Consider the following 25407-nt stretch of genomic DNA (forward strand, 5'->3'; position numbering starts at 1 on the left):
TCCCCCCCCCCACCACCCGCCCACCGTGATGGGGAAGCCGTAGATGAGCATGAGGGAGGACAGGTCGCCGCCCGGCAGCAGGTTGAAGAAGGCGCCAAAGCCGTAGACCATGAGGGAGAGGCCGATGGGGGACAGGATGGAGCCAAAGGAGACCTGCGCGGGGTGCGGGGAGGAAGGAAGAGAGGAAAAGTGGGTGGGTGGGTGGGAGGTGGGTTACAAAAGGAGTTGCTGTTGTTGTCTGCGTGTGTCTGAGTGTTGCAGAAGAAAGTGTGTGTGTGTGTGTGTGTGTGTGTGTGTGTGTGTGTGTGTGTGTGTGTGTGTGTGGCATACATGCACCGCATGGCGCTGCTTGGGGAGCTCCGCGGCGGGTGGCATGGCGTGGCATGGGTCCGCGTGCAGTGAGGCCGGGTGCGCGAGGGAAGCCGGCAGCAGCAGGCGGCGGCGGGCGGCGGCGGGGTGAATGTGGGGCCTCTGTGCCCGGGACGCCCAGGCGGTCCTGCGCGGCCTCCTCCAGCCAGCACCCACCTGCTCAATGCGGAACGACTTCTCTTCGACGTAGTTGCTGCCGGCCTGGGCCCGCGACGCGACGCCGCCTCGCTGCCGCCGCCGTGCCGCCGCCAGCCGCGGGCCGCCGAGCCTGCACCAGCCACGCGGGCCGGCCAGCCAGCAGAAGGGTCGGTGGGGGCTGGGAGGCGGCCCGGCGCAGGCAATGCGCGGTCCTGGCCTCCCAACAAGCAGCAGAGGCGTGGGTGTGGGCAGGCGCACCTGGGCGCGGTTGCTGCTGTGAAGGGCTGCACCGCCACCCACTGCCTGGTCTGCGCCAGCAGATTGGGGCTGGGCTGAAGCAGCGCTGCACGAGACATGGTGCACGCCATGTTTCTCCGCTACGCGCGATCGAACCACTGGGCAAGCAAAGGCGAGGCGCGTTAGGCGATGGCGCAGTCGCAAGGTGGATCGAAAGCGGCGATGCATCGCATTGGCGGCCTTCGCATGCTGCCGGCGCTGAGGCGGGCTGCCGCTGCCGCCTGTCGGCGACACCACTCGCGACAGCCAAGGCTGATGGGCATGTGCCTCGCCAGATAGACCCGCCTAAGTTCGCGGCATGCTATTGAGGTTTACAAACAGTACAGGAGGAGAGACGCAGAGAGAAGAGCGTGCCGGCATACGTGCTGGCGGTGAGGGGCAGTGCGGGTCAGGTTTGGCGTCCGCACTTTGCACAGTGCGGCGGGTCACGCGTAATCGAGGGAGATAGCTGGGCGAGCGTACAATAGAGCGTACAGAGGTTGGCTCAATCAGAAAGGGGGCGAAGCGGGTGGTGCTCAGGAGGGGCCACCACAAGGAAACAGGTACTTAGCGTCAAAACAAAGTGCTGGGCAGTGCGGTTAGTGGTCGGTTGATGAAACATGGCCTAGGGAGACGAGGTGGCGAGGGTGGCTTATTTGGGGGTGCAATGACTAGAGCGAGTATCAGTGAATGATGGGTGTGGGAGGAGCTTTCTCGGGGACAAAAACAGCAGAGGGTGTGATGGGGGGCCATCACGGCTGCCTGCCGGCCACCAGGCGTCAAGAGCGGGCAGCTCTAGGTCTGGGCCAGCCGGCATCAGCCATCGCCGGGGCGTCCAGGACGCCGCACGGATGGGCCGCTGCCAGGCTTCCCGGTACGCCCATGCGTGACCGGCCTGCAGCGTAAGGCACAGCAATGCTGCAAGGCGCTCAGCGTACGTGCAATAAGAGGTGTGGCAGGTGGTGCGCTGGCGCATGCGTAAGCGCGCATGGCGAGGCGAGGCTGCTGCCGGCGGCTGAAGTCACCTTCGAAACCGCTTGCGGGGAGCATGGCCCGGCCTGCAGGGAGCACGGCAGCGGTACGCGGCAGCGGTTAGCGGCAGCAGGCGAAGCACCAGGGGCAAGCGAGGACGCCAGGCGCTTCGCCGCCGGCCCAGCGCCGGCGCGACTCACGAGGCAGGCGTGCCGCCGGTGCTATTATTGCCGCTGCCGCCTCCCGTGCCTGAGACGATGAACCGACACGCTTCGCCCGCGGCATAGGGCTCTGAGAGGACGACTGTGGCGAGGGCAGGCCCGGCGCAGGCATTGGAGGTGTGTGAAGCAAGACACAGCAGCTGGCAAGGCAGCGGAGTGGAGGAAAGCAACCTGCGGGCCGAGCGGCTGAAACTGCGCTGCCCTGCGCCCTGCCCGGAGCCATGTGGGGCGGTGCAATGGGCAGGCAGAGGCGGCGGATGTGCCCTCGGAAGAGGCGCTCACCTGCGCCAGAATACCAAGCTCGGTCTTCTGCCGCGACGCTCAGCGCTAGCGGCTGCACGTCGCTGGCAGCAGGCGCAAACAAGCGGCAGGCGCCGTCGCGGGCGCGGAAGCTCCAGCGCTGGCAGCGGTTGGGGGCGGAGCTCTGCGGCCAGGCGAGGACGGGCAAGGGGCGTGAGCGATGGAGCCGGCGACCGCCTTGCAGCTGCGCCCTGCCGGCTATGCACTGCACAGCAGGCATGTCACTGGCTGCCGCTGCCAGAGGCCACACAGCCAGCAGTCCTTTTGAAGGGGGGCTGCGATTGGCTCACCGCTGCATCGTTCTGCACATGACACAGCCGGCAGCAGGCGCAGTGCTCCTGGCGGGTCTGCCCCGGCGCCTCGGCTGCGTCTGGAAGGATGAAGGGCCACTGCGCCGCCCCGGGCGCGTCGCCTATGTCAAGCCGCGCCCACGGCTTGCCGCCTACTGTCAGAATGATGGAGCCGGCATGCAGCTCCGCGGGAGCGAGCTGCGCCCCCCCCGGCTGCTCCTCTTCCTGCACCATCACCAGCGGCGGCGGCGGCGGCAGCCCTGGTCGGAGGAGGCGACGGCAGCGGGGTGTGGCTGGACGATGGAAGCAGATGCGGGCAGCTCGCTTGCGGGAGGCCGTGCGTGCAGTTATGCGTGCCCGGAAGGCACGTGGCATGCTGAATGGTAGCGGCCCCTTCTCATCGATGCCGCCCTCTAGGACATTTCCCAAGCTTCAAAATCGCCGCTACCCTCCGCCCCCGAGCACAGCCTGCCACCAGCCGCACCTGCTCCTTCCAGAGCCCAAAGGTCTTGAGCTGGCAGAGGGGCCTGGTGGGCAGCAGCTCGCCAGTGGCCTGGGAGCTACGTCGGGAGCTGCTCGCGGCGGCGGTGGCGGCGCCGGTCAAGGCGCGCGCCTCTGCCTGCCCTGCAGCAGCATTACATGCGGCAAGCGGGTGGCCGTCACTATCCCTCGCCATGGACAGCCAGCGGTCGCCGGGAGCACCCCCCGGCCTTGGCATGGCAGCTGGAGGCGCAGCTCCTGGGTGACAAGGGGCGCGCAGATCCCTCCAAACCGCGAGGGACGCTGCCCTGGCGCGCTCACGCACCCGCTAGGAGCGCTAGCAAGGTCAGAGTCGCTCGCAGCCATGGCTTGGAGCGAGCTTGCGCCGGCTGGCTGCTGCTGAGCAGCATCAGGATGACATGTGGGTGGGAGCGTCGGCTGCAAAGGGATGTGGCCAAAATTCTCAGTCCCGGTACGCCCACCTGCGCGACTTCCGACTCCTGTGTCGCCTTCTCGATTTTGTGGCATGCCTCTTTTCGGCGCAGGGCCTCTTTGGGGCATGAGGGAGGCGATTGGAGGACGGGGGCTGGCCAGCGCCACGGTTGCAGGCCTGCCGGCGGGGCAGGGGCGGGCGGCAGGCGTCTCTCGTGGGCGGCGGCAAGGTGTGTCCAGAGCCCACCACTTTCAGCCGGCCATCAGTCCAGTCATTTGGGGCCAGCACCAACATAATCCACTTCCATGGCAGCACCACACTTCATGGCCACTCGTCAACCTGCAACCCCCGGCCATGATGGTCGGGGACAGAGCAGGGAGCGGCGACGAAGCGGGGGGGGAGCAGCGGCGGCGTGCAGCGCTGCGGTGTGTGGTGGCAGAGGTCGGCTGCCAGCTGCTCTGCTGGGCATCTCCCAAGTGCACTCGGGGCAGCTACAGCGAGCGGGTGCATAGAAACTGGCCACTTTCCTGACCCTCGCTGTTCAGTTGCCCAGCAGAGGAGGCGCCTCGAGCGTACACGCTTGCGGGTCGGCGGCGGGGAAGTGGTCCGAGGGCCGCCGCCGCCCACACCGCAAGCGGTGCATCTGTGCCGTGCTGGCAGCGCCCGCCCGCCCTGCTGCCTGCTGGAGCTGCCTGCCGCTTCAGGCAGCTGACACGAGAGCACAGGTAGCGGGGCTGCTGCACCGCGGCCAGCCATGCCCTGGCCGCCCCCAGCAGGCCCAGGGTTGTGGCAAGGGCGCAGCTGCATGTCAAGGTGTGGCGGAGGAGTGCCCTGGCTGCTGTGGACCTGGCTCTTCTCCCATACCACTTTCTACTCCACGTGTGTCTTCTCCAAAGCAGCTCCAGTTTCCTGGCCCCTGAGCGGCAGCAGCTAGCTGCCTGGATCTGCCTCTGCTGGGGCTAGGGAAGCACAGCCATGGCCTCGGGCCCCTGCTCGCTGCCGGAGCGCGTGTGCTGCGGCAGCTGGAGGACTCGCTGGGCCCCCAGCGAGGAGCTGAAGCGCCACTACCCGCCGCGCCACTCAGGCACGCCACGGCGGGGCCGCCCTGGCCGCCGCCGCCGCCCTGGCCGCCACCGGCGTCCGACCACCTTGAGCCTTTGCCCCTGCCCTGCTGCTGCTGCAGACTATCGGGACAGCGCGCCTGAGCCCCTGGCCAATGTGTTTGAGCTGTACCAGCCGGTGGTGCAGGAGGGGCGGTGGACGGAGGGGCTGATCGAGATGTGGTGGGTGGCAGCCGCTGCTGCGGCCCCGGGCCACACTTTGACGCCTCAGGCAGGGAGAGCCTGCTGGGCTGGCCACCTGGCCGCTCTTCTGCACCTGCTGCCAGTGGCTATGGAAGACGAGTGGCTGTGATCCGTGGGGTGCTGCTTTCCAGCGGCCGAGCAGCCTCCCTGCCGCTCCAATCGCCGATTGCTCGTGTGCGCACTCGACGCCGCACCTCAGGCTCGCCCGCCGCATGCCCCCGCCTGCCAGGTTCTTCAAGCACAAGCCCGTGAAGCACAGCGTGCACATCCCCTGCTGGGACAGCTTCAAGTGGAACCCGCTCAAGTGGCGGGGGCCCTGCTTCGGGCGGTGAGGCTGCGGCCCGCTTGCAGGGCGGCGCCTTGCCAGCGGCGGCAGCCCTTAGCGACCTGGCCTCAGCTGCCCTGGGGGCTAACAAACCATCGTGCCTTTGCTTTCCTCCTCTTTTCTTGGCAGGACTCTGGAGGAATGCTACTGGACTGGGCTGCGCCAGACGCGCTGGGCCCGCGCCGTGTACGCCGCAAACCTGGGTGCGCGGGTCGTGCGGTGGGGGTCTCCCCGTGCCATCCGGCAAGCCTACCGGGCGTCCCCTACCACCAGCGCTGAGTCCAGGCAGCTGCTCAGCAGGCTCCGCTTTCTGCCGTGCACCGCAGGGCGCGAGTATGTGATGCCGGTGCGCAACATCGGGCGGCACGGCTACAAGAGCGACATCAAGGCGCTGTGTGAGTGACGCGCTGCTACGGCGGCGGCACAGGCTGCTTGCCAAGCACAGCGGTCGCCGCTGCCTGCCTGCGTCTAACCGATAATGGAGCGGCAACGGCTGCCATCGTGCCCGTCCCTGTGCGCCTTGCTGAACTGCCGAGCTGTACTGCCCACGTGTACCGCAGGCTGGATGTACTGGATCATGTCCTGCATCTTCAGCTGCGGCATCGGCCAGGCCGCCACCTGCTGCGGTGCGCCTGGCCTCCCAGCCTGGCTTGGCATCATGATGATGCCTGCCGGGGGCGCAGCGTGTGGCGCGTGGCATCGCACTGATGCGCATGCACACCCAGCAGGCGCTCTATCGCGCGAGCCCTCTGTCTGCCGACCACCGCCGCTGTCGCTGGCCCTCCCCTGGCCCTTGTGCTGCACCACACCGCAGGCATGAACATGATCATCAACTTTGGGGCGTGGTACAGCTGCCATGCCCGGGAGCGGCTGCGCAGGTGAGACGGCGGCAGCCGGAGCGGCTGGGGCAGTCGGCGAGGGCTGGCGGAGCCACCAGAGTCTCTGGCTGCAGCCCCTGCTGCGGCGCCCCCGCGCCGAGCTTCCCGCGTTGGCTGCGCCGCCTGCGCTGCAGGCGCTACAATCTGCCGCCCACCTTCTGCCTGCCGCCGGGCATCGATGACTGCCTGGTGCGGGGGCAGCCTGCTGCCGGCTGCCTGCTCATGCCTGAACATGTGCGGCACGCCACCCTGAGCACCCTCCTCCTCTTCTCCCGTTCTTTCCGCCGCTGACTGGCAGCTGCAAACACAAAAGCTGGCAGCCCTGCACCCCCTGGGGCTTCCCTGCTGAAGCTGCCCCGCAGCTGCCGCCCCTCCCTGCAGGTCCACTTCTTCTGCTTCTACTGCGCCAGCCACCAGGCTGGTTCCGCGCTGAAGCTGCTGCTCCGCGCTGCGTCACGCGGCTGCCCTGGAGCATGCCGCCATTGCCTCTGGCTGATGCTCGCCAGCTGCACTCCCCGTTACCATCATTGCCGTGCCTCAGCAGCACACCCACTGAGCAGGAGCCGGCCTTTGCACATGTGCTCCTGCTCTGGCACCACCGCAGGAGCTGCGAGAGCTTGCGGTGCGAGGCGTGGACGGCCCCGGCATGCACATCCTGGATGTGCTGCCCAACTCTTTCAAGACCGCCGAAGGTGGGCGCGCCGGCGCAGCCGCGCTGCCGCGCTGCATGCGCGCGGGATGCGGCAATGCCTGCCCCTCTCCTCGTGCTCTTTTGTGCGGCATCAGCAAAGCGCGCGCTTGGCGGTCTTGGCGGTCCACCGATATATCCGTGCCCTGCAGGCATCGAGGAGGCCAAGGCGGGGCGCAGGAAGGTGCTGGAGCGCATGCTGAAGCGCCCACCCAAGGTAGGGTGTACCGCTCCGCTGCATGGTACCGCGCCGTACCGCCGCAATGCCAGCGCCCTGCAAGTGATGCCTACCCTGGGCTGCGGCTTGAATCAGTCGCACATGCCGGCTCATGCTTGCTTGCTAGAGAGTGTTTACAGTCTGTCTGTTAGAAGAGCAAGCTTGCAGCACACACGTGTGATGTCGGCAAGGTTGCCTGCCCGCCTGCCTGCGCCGCCCACGAGCAGATGTTCCGAGCCAGGCCGGCACCAGAGGGCGCCCTGCACCTCAAGGCCGCGGAGATGGCGGCGGCGCTGGCGGAAAGGAGCCCGCTGGAGGAGGAGGAGGAGGAGGATGGCGGCAGCCTGGTGCCTCCCCAGCCCGCTCACATGAGCCAGGTCAGCCTCCCAGTGGGTCCCGCGCCGGCTGCTCGTGCAGGGCCGGCCTGCAGCGCTGCCGGCACCAGCCAGGGGAGCGCTGCCAGGCGCTTATCGCCTCAAGTGGGGACAGGGCCTGTGCTGCTCAGTGGGGACAGAGCCTGCGCTGCTCAGTCTCATTGAGCGGCAGCCTGGGGCCCTCCCCGCGGGTCTTGCACACATGCAGCGAGTGTGCGCATGCAGCAAGGTGCCAGGCCTGTGTGCCCTGGCTGCAGGCCAGCGAGGCCGCCAGCGAGGCGTCCAGCGAGGCGACCGAGGAGGAGCTGGGCGGCGGCTGGCTGCACTACTTTCCACCCGCGCACCAGGTGTCGCCCCGGGCGTGCACCCGCACTGTGCTGGCGCCGCCGCTTCAGGCGTGCCGCCAGTACACGCCCCTGCAGGGCACCAGTGCGGATGCAGGGACGCCTGCCTGCCTGCTGACGCTGGGCCCCGGTGCGGTGCAGGAGATGTGCCGAGGCGGCGGCGTGACGGTGGCACCGCTGGTGGATGCCGCCGCCGGCGGTGCTCCCGCATCCTTGGAGAACAGCTGGTGGCGGCTGGGCGGCGGCAGCGCTACCGTGCCTCAGCTGCCGCAGCAGTTTGACAGGCGGGTGCAGGTGCTGCGGGAGGGGCCTGGCGGCGGCAGCGAGCAGGGAGCGGAGGATGTTGAGGGCGAGGGGGCAGGCCCGGAGCTGCGCAGGTGGAGCGTAGCCTACTGAGGCAGCAGGCAGGCGGGAGGAAGTCAGGCGGCGCGGCATGGGCAGCAGGCGGAGGGTCAGCGTTTTTGTTTACAGGCCGTTCTACGGCCAGACGAATTGGTGCGCCAGCATTCGGGGCAGCATCGCCTGTACCAACAGGGACTCAAGTTGGTTTGTATCGATTGTATGGATTGCATGTAGATCTCGATTGATTGACAAAGGTCGGCAGGAGGCGCCCACTTGTATGGTGCCCGCTCCACTCCCTCTGCACCGCGGAGACGCCGTGACTGACAGCGGTCAGGGCGAGGCGGCGGCACGCGGCCTGCCCTTGAGCGCGCCGGGCAGCAGTCGCCTCAGCGCGGCGCCCAGCCTGCCGCCGCCCGCCGCCGCCGGCGCGCGGCGGCCGCACGGCTGGCCGCAGCTGCTCCCCGCATCTGGTGGCCGGCAGGGCACCCCTCCTTGCCTCCCAGCGCCATGAGCCTGCACAACCCAGTGGGCCACACCGGTCACCCCGGCAGCGCCCGGCTCGCTTGCCAGGCTTCCCACCCCCTGCTGCCTGCCATCCCTGTTTCTCCTACACTGTTGACGTGTCTGTACCTGGCTGCCGGCCGCGGCGCTGTGGAAGAGCGGCGCAAAGTCTTCTGACGAGCGAGGGCTCCAGGCCCGCGGCTGGTACGGCGGCTGCATGCGAGGGCGGGGCAGGCGGCGGGAGCAGCAAGGAGGCTGTCGGACAGGTGGCTGTCCCTTTGGCCGCGAAGGCACGTGCTAAGCAGCTGGCTGTCCCGGGCTTACCGGCTCCAAAGGGAGGAGGGCAGGCGGCAGCGCCGGCGGCCGCTCGCCGGCGCCGGCCCCCGCGCGCCGCGCCGCGCCGCCGCCGCCGGCCCCTCCACGCCCTTGCTGCTGCCTGCCGGCAGGGCGACCGGCGCGGGGCGGGCTCCCGGCGCGCGCGGCGCCGGCCCCAGTGACTGCTCCCCGCCCGTGCGCCGCAGGCGGAACCGGTACCCCGGGGCTGTACCTTCCGGGCGAGCTGCTCCCGCTGCTGCCAGCCTGGCGGGGTGCCAGCGGGGCGCGGTCCCAAGGCATCGCCACAGTGCCGGTGCTGTCCAGGCTGCTGCCGGCGCCCGGGTCCGCGGCACGCTGTGCCCGCTGGTCTCCCGGCTGGTCTCCCGCCACCTCAGCGCCGCCCGCCGCGCGCCCCACGCCGTCGATCACCCGCCGTACCGCCGTCCAGGGGCGGTACGGCGGCAGCTGGCCGGTAGCTGGGGACAGGGGCGGGCTCGGCGGGTCCCCATCTGCATGCCCTGCATGCCCTGCTGCCGCCCCTCCTGCTCTCTCACTCCCACCGGCCGCCACCGCAGCTTGCGAGGCGCCACTAGCCGGCCCTCCGGCCTCCCCGGCAGCTGCCGCAGGGAACAGCGCCGCAGCGGTGCTGCGGGACAGCACCGTCACCGCCGCCACGCTGGCGGCGCTGGCAGGCTGCGTGCTGGGCGGCGGCACGCCCCACTTGCCGCCCTGATGGCCCAACGGCTGGAAGGTAACTTGGCTGGAGTAGCGCGGTACCGGACCAGGCAGCTGCCACAGCAGCTGCCCCGCCCCCGCCCCTGCGCCTCCAAGCCCATCCCCGCCCCCACCAGCCCCCCGGCTGCCCAGGCCCTCCCCGCCGGGGCCCGCCACGCCGCCGGGCGCCTGTCCCAGCGGGGCCGCCAGCGACTGCGCCAGGGCGGCGGCCTGCGTGGCCGCGGCGGCGGTCTGCGCCGCCACAGCTCGCACCAGAGGGTCGGCCTGCCGCCGCCGCCTCCCATCGCTGGCTCCGGCAGCAGCAGGTTGTGCCGCCTGCCCGTGCTGGTCCCGGGGCTGGTGCAGGGGCCGGCGGCTGCCTGCCGGCGCGGCTGCGGGCCCAGCCGTGGCCGCTGCCTGCGCTGCCGGGCGCGTGCCGGCGCCAGCCGCTGCAAGCCCGACGGCGACACTGGCCAGAGGGGACGTCTCCGGATCCGCGGCCGGCCCCTGCTGCTGCTGCTGCTGCTGCTGCTGCTGCTGCTGTGTGCGCTGTGTTGCGGTTGTGGCATCTGCAGGCTGAACTAGCCGGCTGGAGTCGGCAAAGTTGGCGGCGGCACTGCTGGCAGCAGCCTTCTGGGTGCCGCCCAGTGCTGCCACCTTGCGCGGCGCGTCCCCAGAGGTGACAAACAGCTGCCAGGCGCAGCGCTTCTTGTCGGGAGAGCGCCAGTGCGGCGGGGCCGGCGCCGGCGGCAGGCCGTGCATGCTGCTGGGGTTGGGCGCCGCCTCGGAGGCGGCTGCTGCCATGCAGCTGCGGGGGCCGCCGCCGGCTGCGGCGGTGGGTGGCGGCGAGTCGCCCACCAGAACCAGGTCGCTCTGTTCCTGCAGGTAAGCAGGCAGGCAGGTGGCGGGCAGCGTGGGCTGTCATAGGCTGTCGTGCAGAGCCAAGGCAGCCTGGCCGGCAGGTGTGCCGGTGCGGGCACGGGCTGGCAGCAGTGGTTGGTGCCTGGCTGCCGCAGGCACGCACCGACGGCAGCCTGTGGGCTCCTCGCCCGGGAGACTCGTGCTGCTCCATCCGGGCGCTGGTGGCTGTGTCCTCGCAGCTGGCGCCGCCATCAGCGCGAGTGGAGACAGCGGAGTGGAAGTGCTGCGGGCGGGCAAGTGGGGTGGGTGAGAGGGGCAGTGTAAGCTTGCAGGTGCTGTCAATGCCCCCGCATATGAGGGCCTGACCCCTCCCTGCCTGCCATGCCCACCTGTGTCCCTACGGTTGTGGCGGAGCAGGGCAGCAGGGCCCAGGGCTCGGCAACTGCATCGTGGAACGCGCGGGCGCCCTGCTGTGGCGGTTGCGGCGGCGGAGCAGCGCCCTCCTCTGGGATGGCAGACAGGTTGCGGTGGTGCCTGTGTCGTGATGCAGCCGAGCCCAGGGAGGCCAGGCTGCTGTCGGAAGAGTCCAGGGGGCTGTTGGGCAGCATTGGTGGCAGCAGGGCGGCCGCCGGCATCGATGATGATGGAGCGGGCGCCGCCGCTGCTGCCTCCAGCACGTGCACCCTGCGATGTAGCTGGGCACTGTGGCGGCGCAGTTCTTCCACCAGCTCGCTCTCTCGTCGCAGCCTGCCCTGCAGCTCCCACAGCTGCACCAGCAGCGGTGTCGTTGCCGGCGCCTCAGCCACGGCAGAGCGGCACATGCACCCACATCCGAAGAGCGCAATTGCAGTGCCCGGGGGGTGTCGGCGGCCAGGAACGGCCTCTGGTTGACCCGTACCGCATGTACCTCGGCAGCCTCCCACTCCTCGGCTCGTTGGCGCGCCCGCTGCCCTCCGCAGACGCCCCATTCAAACAGGTTCAAACTGGGTGCTCTCAGGCACCCTCAGCCTCGCTCTGGTGCTCGCCTCACCAACGGGTCTGTGCCTGGCTGGCCCCACCTGTTGCACGCTGTTCTGCGCCACTGCAGCGGCGCCTAGGCCACCAGAGATCGCCGCTTCCAGCGCCCCTGGCACCCGAACCCTTGACGCGTGGGTGTTCGCCAGCTGGGTGCAGGCAATTGCAAGGGCTGAGGCAGCACCTGTGCGAGCATGGCCGGCAAGAAGAAGAAGAAGGGCACGGCGCACCAGCTGCTGGAGGACTGGTCGGGCAAGGTGGAGGCGCGGGAGGCGGTGTTTCGCGAGCAGGTAAAGTCCACCGCCCGGCGGCAGCTCTCGCGCAAGCAGCGCCGCGCCGCGGCGGCGGCGGGAGGCTGGGGCGACAGCAGCCCCGAGCGCGAGCTGGCCGGTGGCAGGAAGCTGCTGCTCGACGGCGGCGACAGCGGCACAGAGCAGACAGACGCAGACGCCGCCAGCGCCGCCGCGGTGAGTGCAGGGCCGCAGCCGTGTCACTGGTGGGGCAGCAGGCGCCGCTCAGCTCTCAAGGGGAGACGAGACCTGTGCCAATTCGTCAGTCATTGCAGGCAGTGCTCATGCCACACGCGTATCTTTCATGCCCTGGTTCCTGCCATGTCCCCCATGCAGAGCCTGCCGGGCGCCCCTCTGGCCCTGCCCGCCACCGGCGCCAGCACGCCGCTGAGCGCGTCTGGCGGCAACACGCCGCGCGGCCCGCCCGCCGTCCGCACCCCGGGCAGCGCGCACAGCGGCAAGGCGCCGCCGTCTCGCATGGCGCTGCCCTCCCCTGAAGCCTTTGCCGCCTCGCTGGCGGTGAGCGCCGGGCGCAGCTGTGCGGGCAGGCTGCCTGTCGACTGGCGGCATTCGGCGCCTCTCCCCGCACCTTTCCGCATTTCACCCTTCGCTTGGAGGCATCCCTCCCCACTGCAGAAGAGCAGCAGCGGCAGCGGCGCAAAGGGCTGGGGCCTGCCGCTGCGCTTCCCCAGCCAAGACAACTCCCCCCAGCTGTCGGCCCGCCGCGCCTCGCCGCCGCGATCGGCCCGCCTGCCGCCAGGTGCGCTGCCGCTGTGGCGCTGTGGCAGCAGCCGTGTAATGTGTCTCACCTGGCTGGTTGTTCTGCTGGGTGGGGCGGTGTTTCATCTACTGCAGAGCCAGGTTGTAAGGCTGCCTGCAGCTGCACACAGCTTGCAACAATGCTCATCGTCCCGCTTCCTCTGGCCAACTCTGGGTGCAGGCTGGGGCGATGATAAGGAGGAGGAGGAGCACGAGGGGCAGCACGAGCAGCAGCAGCAGCACCACCACCACACAGCGGGCGCCCAAGCCAGCAGCGACCACTCCCTGAGCTTTGCCGCCGGCTCGCCCTCTCCGCCACAGCGCCAGCAACAGCAGCAGCGCCGCCCATCTGCCCTGGGCTTTGCCGTGCTGGCCGATGAGGCAGCAGGCGAGAATGAAGCAGCCGTGTCTGATTCAGGTAGCACCGGCCAGCAGCGCTCGCCGCAACGGCCCCACTCAGCGGCAGCGGGCGCGGCGGCGGCCGGCGGGTCAGGCTATGCGTCTGAAGGTGAGGAGGAGGGTGCAGAGGAGGCACCCGTTGGCACGGGCGCCGCCGCTGGCGGCCTCTTCTTCAGCTTTGGCGCTGCAGCGCTGGCAGGGCAAGCGGCCCCCTCGGCCTGGCAGCCGCAGCTGCAGCAGCAGCCTGCGCTGTTCAGCTTCGCGGCGGCGCCCGTGCCAGCGGCAGCAGTGGCAGCGGCACCCCCACCACAGCAGCAGCACCAGCAGCAGCGGTCCCGGTTTGCTTTTGCCGCCAGCTTGTCCCCAGGTGCCTCCGCCGCGGCCGGGCCTGCCTCCAGCCCGCCCGGCCGCCAGCCGCTGCCGGACGGGGAGGCGGCGGTAGCCGGCCTGCAGCTGCCAGCTGGCGCTGACCTGGCGGCTGCCTCCAGCGAGGAAGACGACCGCTACTTCTCAGCCATGCCCAGCAGAGCCGCCTCCGCAGCACTCACCGCCTACGCCTCGGCTCGCAGCCTCAGGTGTGCAACGCGCCAGCGGCCTGCTTTGCTCCCTGCTGCCGCACATGTGCCCCCGCTGCGTGAGCTGACGTCTGCATGCGCCCCGCCTGCCTGGCCTGCCTGCAGCCGCAGCGGCGAAGACAGCCCCACACGCAGCAGCGGCGCCACGCCCCTGCGGCCTCGGCACAGCCCCGCCGCGCCGGCAGCTCGTGCCGGCAGCGCCATGGGATCTGCCGCCGTGCTGGCCCAGCTGCAGCAGACCGCGCAGCTGCTGAGCGCCGCAGCGGCAGAGGCGGGGGGCGAGGAGGAGGGAGATGACGCCGCCTCAGTGGCTGCGCTGGAAAGCGGAACAGCAGCGGAAGGGGCCGCATCCGTGCCAGCCTCCCGCAGCGCCGGCATGTCTCCGGTTCGGCCGCTGCCTGGGCCCTCGCCTTTTGCCGGCGAGGTCTTCATGGGAGCTGGCGCACCGCTCCCTTCGGGGCAGCCACTCACCTTGCAGCCGCTGCCAGAGCTGGCGCTGGTTCGGCTGGCCCCATCGGCGGCCTCATCTGACGCTGGCTCCAGGGTGCGGCCGTCGGCACGCAGCCCTCTGCGCGGCCCTCTGCGCAGCCCGGCGCGCAGCGCCTCTCCAGCGCAGCCTCCAGCAGCAGCGGCGGGGCCAGCCCAGTCCCAGCCGTTCCAGGGGTGGCCCCAGGAGCAGCAGCAGCAGGTGGCTGCCGCATCGCCCCACCGGCGCTCGGCCCGGCTGTCACAGATGGCCCCTTGGTCGCCTGCCAAGGTGACGGCAGTTGCGGTGGCGGCTCCGGGGGCTGTCACTTTCCCGGCATCGGCCGCAGCATCCGCGGCTGCCAGCCCAGCCGGCTCCCCCACCCGGCTGCTCCCAGCGGCGCATTCGCCGGCAGGCGCCAGCACCGGCCGCCGCTCCCCACCTCTGCAAGCATCGCGGGCGGCCTCGCCTGCGGCGGGGCCTGGGCTGTGGGCCGCCGGGCAGTCTCCTGCGGGGCATGCTGGGTCCCCGAGCGACCCTTCGCCGGCCTTCTCGCCCGCCGCCGCCGCCGCGGTGCGGGTGATGCAGCTGCAGCGCGAGCAGGGGTCGGCGCCCACCCACCTCCTGCAGGCAAGCCGCCCTGCTGCGCAGCCACCAGCGTTACAGTAATGCTCCCTCATGGCCGCCGCCCTATGCCAATCCCATCCCTTGCTCCGGCGCTGCTCTTCTCCTGCCCGCAGGCGGCGCAGCGGCACCTGACGACCGCCTTTGAGATGCTGCCATCAAGCTCCTGCCTCTCAGGCAAGGCCCCCACGCAATGCCTGCTTGTGGTCGCCGATGCCGCTGATGGTGCCTCCCCGGCTCCCCTGTCCGCTCTGCCAGCTGGGCAGCGCACTGCTTGCGGCTGCGAACACGTTTGATGCCCTCCTGGCTGCAGGCGCCACCAGCGCTGCCGCCCACTCTATTGCTGCTGAAGAGGACAGCGCTGAGCTGGCTCCAGAGGGCAGCATCGACATGGGCGGCGAAGAGCCAGCGGGCTCGGCTGGCGATCTGGCGGCAGAGGATGGGGGAGGTCTGCAGCCGCTGACTGGAGCAGCGGCGCTCCAGCACCTGCGCGGCTCAGTCGCCAGCAGCGCTGCCAGCAGCCAGGAGGCAGGGGATGAGGGGCAGTACGCGGCGCTGCCAACAACGTCACCGTGGTCCCTGCCAGCACCAGTAGAGGCAGATAAAATGGAAGCCGGCGGCTTTGCAGCTGCCGGCGCTGACCTGAGAGCCTCCCTGGCCAGCACCGCCGCCAGCAGCGAGGCTGGAGAGGAGGGCGCTGAAGTGGCCGCTGCATTTGCTGGCGGGGTAGCACCGGCGTTGGCACTTACAGGGTTGGAGGAAGAGGAGGCAGCAGTTGAGGTGGAGCCTTCCCGGGCAGGCTCGGTTGACGCAGACGGTGAACCTCAGCTGGACCAGCAGACAGATGGCACGGCAGACGCCATCACGGCAGCAGCACCAGCGATGGTGTTTGGTGCTGCCGCAGCTGCGGCGGCGGCGAGCGCGGGTTGGGCAGGTACCGGCCTGGCAGCCACCGAGCTGGTGGGTACGGAGGAAGAGGAGATGGTGGGGGTGGCTGATGCGTTGGTGGTGGCGGAGCAAGCGCTGCCAGAGGCATCCCCTGGTGGGACAGACACTCACCACACAGGGGCGGCTGGGGCCAGCCCCTCGTCTGAGTCAGTTGTGCTGCACGGCAGCATGAGCGGCATGGAGCCGTGGCAAGGTAAGGCGAGGCGGCCGCACCCCGCATCCCGCCAGGGCACCCCCTGCTTGCGCCCAGCAGGCCCGGCAGCGTGCCCGATCACCTCCCCGGCTGCCCTGCTCAGCATCCAGCATCCTCCTGACCTCCCCGGCTGCCCTGCTCAGCAACCAGCATCCTCCTGACTTCCCCGGCTGCCCTGCTCAGCAACCAGCATCCTCCTGACCTCCCCTGCTCCCCCTGCAGATGCGGCTGCAGCTTCACCGGCTGTGCAGCGGGAGGGGCTGCTGTCTGGAGAGCCATCAGAGGGTGGCAGCTCAAATGAGCCAGCTGGGCTTGAGGCGGGCGAGGGCGCTGGCGAGGACCGCTCCCTGCTGCGCCAGCAGGAGTGGCGGCAGCGCAGCGACTCCCCGCTGTGGGAGCAGCCAGGGGAGGCGGGCGAGGAGGATGTGCACGGCGGCGCAGATGGCGTGAGAGGCGCAACGGCAGCAGCAGCCGCAGCACGCAACTGCAACGCTTACTCGCCAGGGCCGCTGCAGGGCGCACTAATGGAGAAGGAGGAAGAGCAGCTGCAGCAGCAGCCAGTGTCTCCTTCAGGGCAGACCAAGCCCAGCCCGGCCGCTGATGCGGCGCTCGGCGCCGGCGGCACTGCAACGGCTGCAGCTGCTGCTGGCGCCGCTGGCATGGCACGCCTGGGTTCAAGCGGTGGCAACGGAACGCCTGGCAACGCCCTGTTGGCGGCACTGCAGGGCCAGCTCCCGCGCCGCAGCGCCAGCGGGGGCGCTTTCCTGACGGCTCGCAGCCAGCTGTCTGGCCTGGCAGGGGAGAAGGAGGAGGAGGAGGAGGTTGCTTCACCCACCACCGAGCCCTTCAGGTGGGGGAGGCCGGTAGAATTCTGCATTGCTGCCCCATCTATGTAGCGCCCTGCCAAGGCTGCCCGCTGGTGCCCTGCTGGCATGCCTTTAATTCCTCTTGCCGCTCCTGGACACTCCTTTTGGAGAGAATCCTGAGAGCATCTGGTGCCGGCCTTGCCATGCTTGGCCACCAACCGACCAATGCTCGCTCCCCCCTGCAGGTACTCTCTTGCCCGAGACCCCGATGCTCGCCCAGCTGGCACGCAGCAGGTCCCCGGCGGCAGCCTGGCCGGCCTGTTTGCAGGCGCGCCCGGCGGCGATGCTGGGCTGGAGGCGCCCCAGCTGCTGCCCGCCACCCTCCCCGGCTCTGCCGCACCCCCAGCCTTCGGCGGCAGCGAGGGCGAGCAGGAGGAGGGCAAGCAGGGCGGCGGCTGGCAGCCATACAGCCAGTGGCAGCAGCAGAAGCAGCGGCTGCTGCAGGGGCAGCATGAGCGCAGCAACAGCAGCATCCCTGCCTCGTGGGGCCAGCAGCCTCTGGGAGAGCAGGAAACAGAGGATGAGCTTGTGCTTCAGCAGCAGCAGCAGCAGGAGGAGCTGCCCCTGTCCCTGGCGGCAGAGGCTAGCCCCTTGAGCCTTCAGAGCGCCGCCGGTGGCAGGCGGCGGGCAGGCGCAGCGCTGCGCTCGGGCGCCGTCGCAGCGGCGGCTGCCGCAGGAGTGGCGGCGGCAGGCGGCGCATCTGGCGCGCTGGCCTCACCGCTGCTGCCTGGCACGGAAGTGACGCCAGCAGGCCTGGCCACGCCTATGAGGGGCGCGGCCTCCCCGCAAGCAGCCGCCACCGCTCTGTCGCCTGGAGCCGCTGCTGCGGCAGCCGCCGCCTTTGCCGTGGCTGCGGCTGCAGTGAAAGAGTCTCCCATGCCGCCTGCAGTACTGCCATCGCCCATCCCGTACAGTCCGGAGAGCCTGCGGTACCGCCAGCAGGCCGGGCTGCCCCCGCTCCGGGCGTCGCCAGCTGCCGCTGAGGCTGACGCAGCGCCGGGCAGCCCCGGCAGCCAGCGGTACCGCCAGCAGGCGGAGCAGCAGGCCCTGGCGGTATCCCAGATGCAGCTGCAGCGCCTGCTTAGCGAGAGCCAGCAGCAGCTGCAGGAGGCGGCTGCTGGCCTGGCGGATGGCCCTCAGCAGCAGCTGCTGCAGCAGCAGTTCCTCACCCCCACCTCCCGCTATCTCCCTCACCCCGCGGGGCAGGCAGAGCAGGCGGCGGAGGGCAGCTATGCCAGCACCGTCATCGGCAGCGCCGCAGGCGGCCGCTTCCCGCAGCCGCACCAGCAGGCGCAGGGCATGGAGGCCGCCGCGGCTGCGGCTGCGGCTGCCGCCGTCAGCGCACGCCTGGCTGAGGTTGGGCAGGTGGGGCGCCGCTAGGGCGCCGTCTGGGATGGCCTGCTGCACTTTGGTTGGCAAATCAGCGGGCGCATGTTCAAGCCCTTCCTTCCTGCACTGCGGCTGGCCAGTTGCTTGCCCCTGCGTGACCCACGGAACCATAGCTCTGACCCTGCGCCTGACCGACACACGCCCCTTGTGCCCCCTCGGCTGCTGTGCTGCCTGCCGTGCAGATGACCCCCACCTCAGCCATCCAAGCCCTGCGGCGCAGCCTGGCGCTGATCGCGCCGCCCGGCGCTCATGCCGCCGCCTGGGCCGCGCAGCAGCAGCAGGTGCAGGGCATCTTGGGGCGCTTGGAGTCAAAGTTCAGGTGCGCTTGGCGGCGGCGGCGGCAGCCAGGCCGTCGCCTGGCTGCCGGCCCTGGCTGCTTGCACCGGCTGCCTACGCCGGTGCATGCACAGGGGGATAGCAGCGAGAGCAGCCGCAGCACATCCACCCCTGCGTCCGCCTCTGCCTGCACTGGCGGCTGCTGGCGGCTGCAGGGAGGCGCGTGCGCGGGCGGAGGAGGAGGCAGAGCAGCGGCACCAGCTGGAGCAGCAGGTGTGTGCAGCCTCCGGCCTGCGCCCGCGCCTGCGCCATGGCTGCCCCACACCGCCACGCCCGCCGCAGTCCCTACCATGAGAGCCTCTGCTGCCGCTGTTTTGTTTACGTCGGCACCTGATGGGCACATGAGGCAGCATCCGATCCAGGCGCCCCTGGCTGAGCGTCGCTGCCTGCCGCCCGTGCTCCTCCGCCCGCCCTGCAGGTGTATGCGCTGCAGCAGCAGGTGGAGGGCCTGCAGGCGGCGGCGGACGATGCCGACACGCTGAGGCTGGAGGTGATGGAGGCAAGGAGGGAAGTGCAGGAGCTTCAGCAGCACCAGCGGCGCTGGGACCTGCGGCAGCGGGAGGAGGCGGCGGCGCAGGCGCGGCGCCTGGCGGAGGAGGAGCGGCGGCGGGAGGAGGAGGAGGAGGCGGCGGTTCGTGCTGCGGCGCTGGAGCGCCAACGCTGGCGGCAGCAGCAAATATTAGAGGTGCAGCGGGAGCAGGAGGCGGCGGCCGCTGCGGCCGCCTCCCGGCAGCAGCAGCTGCACCTGCAGCGGCGGCAGGCCGCAGAAGTGCACCCTTATGATGCGGCCTACCATCCTGGCCTGCGGCAGCAGGTGGAGCGCCAGCAGGGCTTCTACTACGGCCAGCAGCAGCAGCGGGCGCAGCACGCCGGGGGCGAGACCGGGGCAGGTGCGGCGGCGGCCCACCGCCAGTACGCAACCATCGGTGGCACCGTGGCGGGCACGGTGGGCGGCGGCCCGCGGGACCCGCGCGCGCAGCGGCGGCAGGCGGCGCCCCAGCCGCAGCACAGGGCGGTGCAGCGGGTGGCGGTGCTGGACTCTCGGGCCTTCTCTCCGCTGGGCGCTGGCGCCCTCAGCTGGGGCGAGCAGCAGCAGCTGCGGGAGCGGCAGCAGCGGCAGGCGGCGGGCGGCGTGGTGACGGCGGCGACTGCCCAGCACCACTACCGCACCATCGGCTGATGCGATTTCATATGAATGGAACATGAGTTCTGAGCAGAGCAGATGCAAGGCTGGGCTGTATAACGACAGGCATGCCGAGCCTGGCCAGTGCTACTTGCATAGCGTCCATCGTCCAAGATTACAGATGTAAACTCTCCCCAGCTTGTGCGCAGCCGCGGCAGCCATGCTACAGCCCTTGCTCTACCGCCGTGTAGGTAGCTACATCGTGTTGCAATGCATGGAGGCCCCGCCGGGCCCCGCAGCCGCCCTCCGCTCGCCACCGCCGCCGCCGAGGAGCCAGGACGAGGGGGCGGGCTGCTGCCAGCCCACCGCCGCCAGGCGCTCCAGGTTGGCTCGCGCCGCTGCCGCCGCGTGCTCCATGCCGCGCTGCTGCTCCGCCTCGGGAGACCACAGCCGCACCGTGGCGTCCAGCCCCGCGCTGGCCAGCACCGGCAGCAGCGGGTGCGGCGCCACGCACGCCACGCCGGCCGCCGCGCCCGCCGCGCCGTCTGCCGGGCCGGCGCCGCCGGCTGCGGGTGGCGCGGGTGGCAGCACCGCAACCAGCTGGCCGCTGGCGTAGTCCCACACAAAGACGTTGCCGTCGTCAGAGGGAGACACCAGCAGCTCTGCAGGCCAGGCGGGCATAGGCGGGGCAGCGCCAGGCGGCCGCCTCACCCAGCCCGCACCCCAGCAGCGTGCGCCTCCAAGCAAGCAGGCGAGCGCGCAGCAGGAGCAAGCGCATAGCAGGCACCCATAGGCCCTAAGCCAGCTCCAGAAACTTGGGTAGAATGTGGTTCTAGGCGTCACGCCCCCACCGGGGCACCACGCCCCCACCCCCACCCACCCGAGTGGCAGCCCAGGAAGGCCAGCTGCGGTGCCAGCGCCAGCCCGCCCTGCGCCTCGGGCGCCAGGTTGAGGTGGCCGCCGTAGCGGCGGCGGAACATCGTGGGCTCGCTCACCTCCTCGCCGCCGTCCGCGTCTGCGGCAGGGCGGGCGCGGGCGTGTGCGCACAGGCAGGCGCGGGCTTTAGCGCACAGGCAGGCCGGGGTGGGCAGGAGGGAGGGTCCCAGGTGGAGGGGCAGCCTTGCGGCAACACGGTCATATGCAATGCACGGCGCGCTGCATGGCAAGGTCTGTGCTGCAAGCTTGCTCTTGCTGAAACCAGACTGTAAGGTCACACAAGCAAGCAACAAGCACGGCAGCCGGCGCCGCGGCGGCAGCGGCCTGTGCTGGCAGCGCGGCGGGGCGGAAGGGGCCGGTCCCCAGCCCGGGCGGCCAGGCGCGGGCAGCAGGTGCCTCGCCTGCTGTGTGCACGATGGCTCCCACGGCGCTGTCCACCTGGTGCCCGCGCTGCGCCTGCTGCGGGGTGCCCGCCGCGCGGCCGCCGCCGCCGCCGCCGCCGCTGCCGCCGGCCGCCACCGAGGCCTGCCGCTGCTGGATCTCGGATCCGGTGGGCAGCTGCGAGCCGGGCATGAAGTCGCCCAGTACCGAGGGGCCCCGCCCCGACAGCATGGTAGCCTGTGGCTGCTGCGCCTGCTGCGTCGCCTGCGCCTGCGCCGCCGCCTGCTCCCCCTCGGCCGCCGCGGCCGCCACGGCCGCCGCCTGGCTGCCCATGGCTGCCAGGCCCGCGTCGGCTGCCGCCGCAGCGGCGGCGGCAGCCGCATACGCCGCCTCGCCGTGCTGAGAGGCGTCCAGGCCGGCTGAATGGCGGCGCAGGCGGGAGGCCTGGCGCCCGCTGGCCTGCGGAGGCAGGTAGCGCTGCTGCTGGGAGCCAAAGGCGGGCGGGCGGGAGGTGCCAGTGCTGGCGGTGGGCTGCAGCTGCTGGCGCTGCTGCCGCGGGCCGGACGGCGGCAGCGGCAGCTGCCCCTGCGCCTGCTGCGGCAGCAGCGCGTCCACCGCAAACTGCGGCGGCGGCGGTGGGGCACGGTTGTGGCCAGTGCTCGCCTCACGGCCCTCCGCCGACGCCTGCAGCTGCTCGGCAAACGTTGCGGCCGCTGCTGTGGTGGCCAGGGGAGCGTTGCCGACAGAGGGGGCGTCTGCCCGCCCACGCTGCGCCACGCTGCCCACACGCTCGTTCGCAGGCTGCTCGGCTGCGGCGGCGCGGCGTGGGGGTGGTGGGGTGGTGTGTGTGTGTTGGGGGGGGGGGGGTCAGGTCAGGCTAGGTGTGAAAGGCGGGCATGCCTCGGGAGCTGCTGCTGCTGCTGCAGGCAGCTTGGTGCTCCCCCCACCCAGCCGCTGCCTCCCTCACGCGGCATTGGCAGGCTGCCCCTCAGCACCACAGCCTGCACGGCAATGACAGCTGTGGCTGTGCTGCTGGCCGGCGGCGGGCCCCTACCTGAGTTTAGGCTACTGGCCTCGTGCCCCGCCTGCTGGCTGCCCAGCTGCGTGGCTAGGCCGACACGTGATGCAGACAGCACCGGCCGGGAGCTGACTTCCATGGCTGGAGACTGCTCCACCACGACCCCGCAGCCCTGGGCCCCTGCAGCGGCGGCCGGCGGCTGCCGCATGCTGACGGTGACCTCCTGCTGTGCGCGCTGCGTGCCGCCCTCCCAGCCCCCGCCGCCGGCCGCCACCTCCGAAGCCTCCAGCTGCGGCGCGTGGTGGTGCAGCAGGCCCACCGTGCTGTCCAGCCGCTGCATGGCGGCGGCCGCCGCGGCAGCCGCCGCCGCCGCCTGCCGGCGGCGGTGGTGCTGCGGGCTCCTCCCCGCGGGCGCCTTGAAGCCGCCGCTGCCGCCGTCGGGCGCCGCCGCGGCGTCTGCGCCGGCGACAGCGGCTGCACCCCTGTCCACGCCTCGGCCCTGCTCCGCGGGCTCGTGCCGCTGCGAAGCTACCGCCGCCGCCGCCGCCGCCTCGTCGGCCGCGGCGCCCGCCAGCGTGCGCCGCCGCACGCGCCGCGCGCGGGTGGCTGGAGAGTGCAGGCCCGGGTCTTCGCTGTCGCTGCTGCTGGCCGGCTCCGCCACCCCCGACACCGCGGGCTGCTGCACCTCCCCCAGCCGTGCCTCCGCCTGCTGCGCATCCTCCGCCTCTGCAGCCGCCTCCGCCGCCACATCCTCTGCGAGCTGCTGCAGCTCTGCGGCCTCGGCCGCGTCGCGGCGCCGCCGCATGATGCGCCGGCTGCGCCGCACGCCCTGCCGCCGCTGCTCGGGGCTCACCCCGTCCGACAGCCCCTCAGAATCGCTCACCAGCTCCAGAGGCTGCCTCAGATCATGCTGGTGGTGCTGGTGGTGGTGATGGTGCTGCTGCTGCTGTGCATGGTGCTGCTGATGTGGCGCCACCTGGCGCGGCTCGTTCTGGGGCGAGCGCAGCGTGCTGCTGCTGGGGTGCATCTGCCAGTGGGCGGGGCGGGAGCTCTCGGCGCGAGGCTCCGCCGCCGCGGCCGCCACCCGGCTCTGCTGCCGGCGCTGCCGCTCCAGCATGCGCACGGAGGGCGCGAGGGCGATGCCGCGCCCCGCCGCGGCGCGCTGCTGCTGCCGCAGCAGCTGCCCCGCCTGCGCCAGCGCCGCGGCGGCGCGGTCGGGCGGGCCGGGCGCGGTGCCGCCGCCGCCCTCTGCCGCCGCCTCCACCGCCGCCTCCCCTGGCAGCACGGCTGGGGAGGCCCACTGCGCCTGCGGCTGCTGGCTGGCCTCGTAGCCGTGCGCGCTGCGCCGCCCGGCGTGGCTGCGCGGCCGCGCAGGCGCCCTGCACGCCCAGCGCAGCGCGAGGCAAAGTCGGCAGCCATGCGCTGGTGAGCAGGCAGATGGCAAAAGCCTCCCGAGCGGGCAGGCCGGCTGCCGCCCCGAAGGTGGAAAGAACCAGCTCAACTATTGCTAGCAGCTGCTGTACTTTCTTCCCTGCCCTGCTCTTTCCTTTCGTTGGAAAGGTGGGCTGCTCCTGCCACCCCTGCGCCAGCCCTCTGCCCGCCCGACTCCACCCCACACCCCACACGCAACCCCCGCACCTGAGCACCGTCTCGGGGATGTGCAGTAGTGTCTCCACGTCCCTGGCATGCTGCCTGACATCGAAGCTGTAGATCAGCTCGCCGCTGTAGCTGCCCACCACCTCGCCGCCGCCGCGCGCAAAGGCGACGGCGGTGACGGCGCGGCCCGGCGCGAGCGCGCCGCCCGGCGCCGCCAGCCCCGGGTGCCGCCCGCTGTCCCAAAGTGAGGCCTTGATGTGGGAGGGGGCGTAGCAGGCCACCCACTGAGGCGCGCGGGCGCCGGAGCGGCTGCCCGGCGTGCCGCCGTCGTCCGCGCCGCCCCCCGAGGCGCCCACCACCAGCATGCGGCGGTCGTACAGGCGCAGCAGAGGGTCGGTGCCGCCGGTCAGCATCATCCAGGGCCGCTGCCCGTCCACGGCCAGGCTGTAGATGCCCACACGCACGCGCGACCGCCCCACGCGCTCCCCGCTCTGGTCCACTACAAACAACGCAGGGGGGTGCACATGATGCGTGTGATGGGGAGCTAGGCTGGGTGGGAGGCGTGCCCGATGATGTGTGTGGTTCATGGGTGGCATGCGTGATGCATTGATTATCGTGTGACATGTGAAGGGGAGGCACGCCTAGGCTGGGTGCGCGACGTGCATGCTCAGGGGGCCAGCGCCCGACGGCTTGCCGGCAAGGCCTGCAGCCCGGCAGCCCTCCCAGCCGCCCCCAGGCCGGCAGGCAGCACCCGCCCAGCCCCCCGGCCTGAACCCCAGCCAGGCCGCCACCCGGCCACCCACCCAGCACGTTTGAATCGTCTCCGGCCAGCGCCTCGCGGTGCACCGCTGCGGGGCGCTGCCGCACATCAAACTCCCGTACCGTGCCGTCCTCGCTGGCAGATAAAAAGACGTCTGCGGTACCAGCAGGGACGCAGCGTGCAGCGCGTGTAGGGCCACACAGCAGCGGCAGGTGAGGGAGGCCGCTCCCTGCACGTTTGTGAAGACCGCCCTGCATGCCAGCCGGCCTGCACACAGCCAACATGCACCGCGTATCCCCAGCCAGCACCCAGCGGCCGCCGGCGCCGCCGTGTAAGGGAACCCAGCGCAGCAGCAGCAGTAGCGGGGCAGCGGGACGTAGGCAGGGCACGGCAGCGTGCATAGCGTGCATTGTTGGCCGCTTGGGGCAGCACCCACGTGGGTCCAGTGGGACCACCGCCCGCACGGCGGCTTGGTGCACGAGGTACGGCCGTACCGCCCCCTTGGTCACGTTCAGGTGGCGGATCTGGTGGTCAGCGGAGCAGCAGATGAGCTGGTCCCCGCGGGAAGCTGGTAGGAAGCAGGCAGACAGGATGTTGGAGGTGTGGCCCTGCGGCAGGCGGACGGGGAGCATGCAAGGTTGACTGTGCTGGCTGACGGCGGCACGGTTGGTGGCGGCAGCACGTGGGTGCTGGCCAAGCATCAGGCAGCGCACTCGGCTGCCGCGCAGGCGCGGCTGCAAGAGGCGGAGCGGGCGCACCGTGTCAAAGCTGTGCAGCAGCTCGCCGCTGCCGCCGCCGCTGGTGCCGCGCCACAGGCGCAGGCGGCAGTCCTCGCCGCCAGAGGCCAGCAGGTCGCCGCCCTCCGTCCAGCTCAGCGTGTTGACCGCGCCCGAGTGGCCTCCCAGGGCTGCAACCTGCTCCAGGCGGCGGGCCAGGCCTGCGTCGCCCAGCGCGGCCGCGAGGAAGCGGTGCGGGCGGTGGCCAAAGGCGGCGCCGCCCTCCAGCGACGCCAGCGCGCTCTCCCGCTCCAGAAACGCCGGCAGCATGGCGCGGTCTCGCGATCAGCGGGGCCCCCTCTCGGGAAGGAGTTGGGAGGCCGGTTGTTGTTGGGCGGGTGTACGGTGGTCCATCTTGGGGCCTGCCCAGCAACCTCCGACACGCTGAAGGTGTCTGAGGATGCTGATGGAGGCCTGGAGCCCGGGGCTGCGAGAGGCGGCCGCCCCGCTGGCGAGCCACGCGCAGCACGAAGAGCTTGCAGGGGCCTTGGAACACCTTTTACCGCATCCCAACGTCGCCCCGGGTCGTGTCCATTGGCAGCAAGCCGGCCCCGGAACGCTCCATCACACCGGTCGTTGTGCCCAATTGACGCGCTGCGGCTGCATACAAACGCGC

The 25407-nt window shown here is 71.2% G+C and overlaps 3 protein-coding genes across 3 annotated transcripts in view; 1 reads left to right on the forward strand and 2 right to left on the reverse strand.

Annotated features, from left to right (window-relative positions):
* Positions 1–863, reverse strand: part of CHLNCDRAFT_136298 (hypothetical protein) — a gene marked incomplete at both ends in the record, with an annotated part of 1059 nt that extends 196 nt beyond the window's left edge. Inside the window, 3 exons of the mRNA XM_005845768.1 lie at positions 25–153; positions 526–637; positions 766–863. Coding sequence (XP_005845830.1) covers positions 25–153; positions 526–637; positions 766–863 — 339 coding nt within the window. The remainder of the gene's footprint in view (positions 1–24; positions 154–525; positions 638–765) is intronic.
* A 2973-nt stretch (positions 864–3836) lies between these two features.
* CHLNCDRAFT_58420 (hypothetical protein) lies at positions 3837–18683 on the forward strand (the record flags this gene model as incomplete). Its single annotated transcript, XM_005845661.1, has 27 exons — positions 3837–3983; positions 4184–4292; positions 4663–4762; positions 5013–5111; positions 5238–5311; positions 5435–5503; positions 5669–5734; positions 5923–5986; positions 6121–6175; positions 6591–6678; positions 6773–6891; positions 7119–7268; positions 7523–7612; positions 7751–7986; positions 8974–9239; positions 10582–10648; positions 11538–11823; positions 11983–12165; positions 12283–12406; positions 12587–13379; positions 13485–13923; positions 14586–14694; positions 14783–15610; positions 15833–16460; positions 16662–17841; positions 18048–18184; positions 18620–18683. 27 exons carry the CDS (start codon positions 3837–3839, stop codon positions 18681–18683), a joined length of 6570 nt encoding a protein of 2189 aa, XP_005845723.1.
* An 896-nt stretch (positions 18684–19579) lies between these two features.
* Positions 19580–25061, reverse strand: CHLNCDRAFT_136303 (hypothetical protein; the record flags this gene model as incomplete). The annotated part of the gene is made up of 8 exons (XM_005845769.1): positions 19580–19986; positions 20205–20339; positions 20539–21450; positions 21696–23038; positions 23298–23754; positions 24059–24169; positions 24452–24623; positions 24774–25061. 8 exons carry the CDS (start codon positions 25059–25061, stop codon positions 19580–19582), a joined length of 3825 nt encoding a protein of 1274 aa, XP_005845831.1.
* Between the last annotated feature and the right edge of the window lie 346 nt (positions 25062–25407).

The sequence above is a fragment of the Chlorella variabilis genome (assembly GCF_000147415.1).
Source record: "Chlorella variabilis unplaced genomic scaffold CHLNCscaffold_16, whole genome shotgun sequence".
NCBI lineage: Eukaryota > Viridiplantae > Chlorophyta > Trebouxiophyceae > Chlorellales > Chlorellaceae > Chlorella > Chlorella variabilis.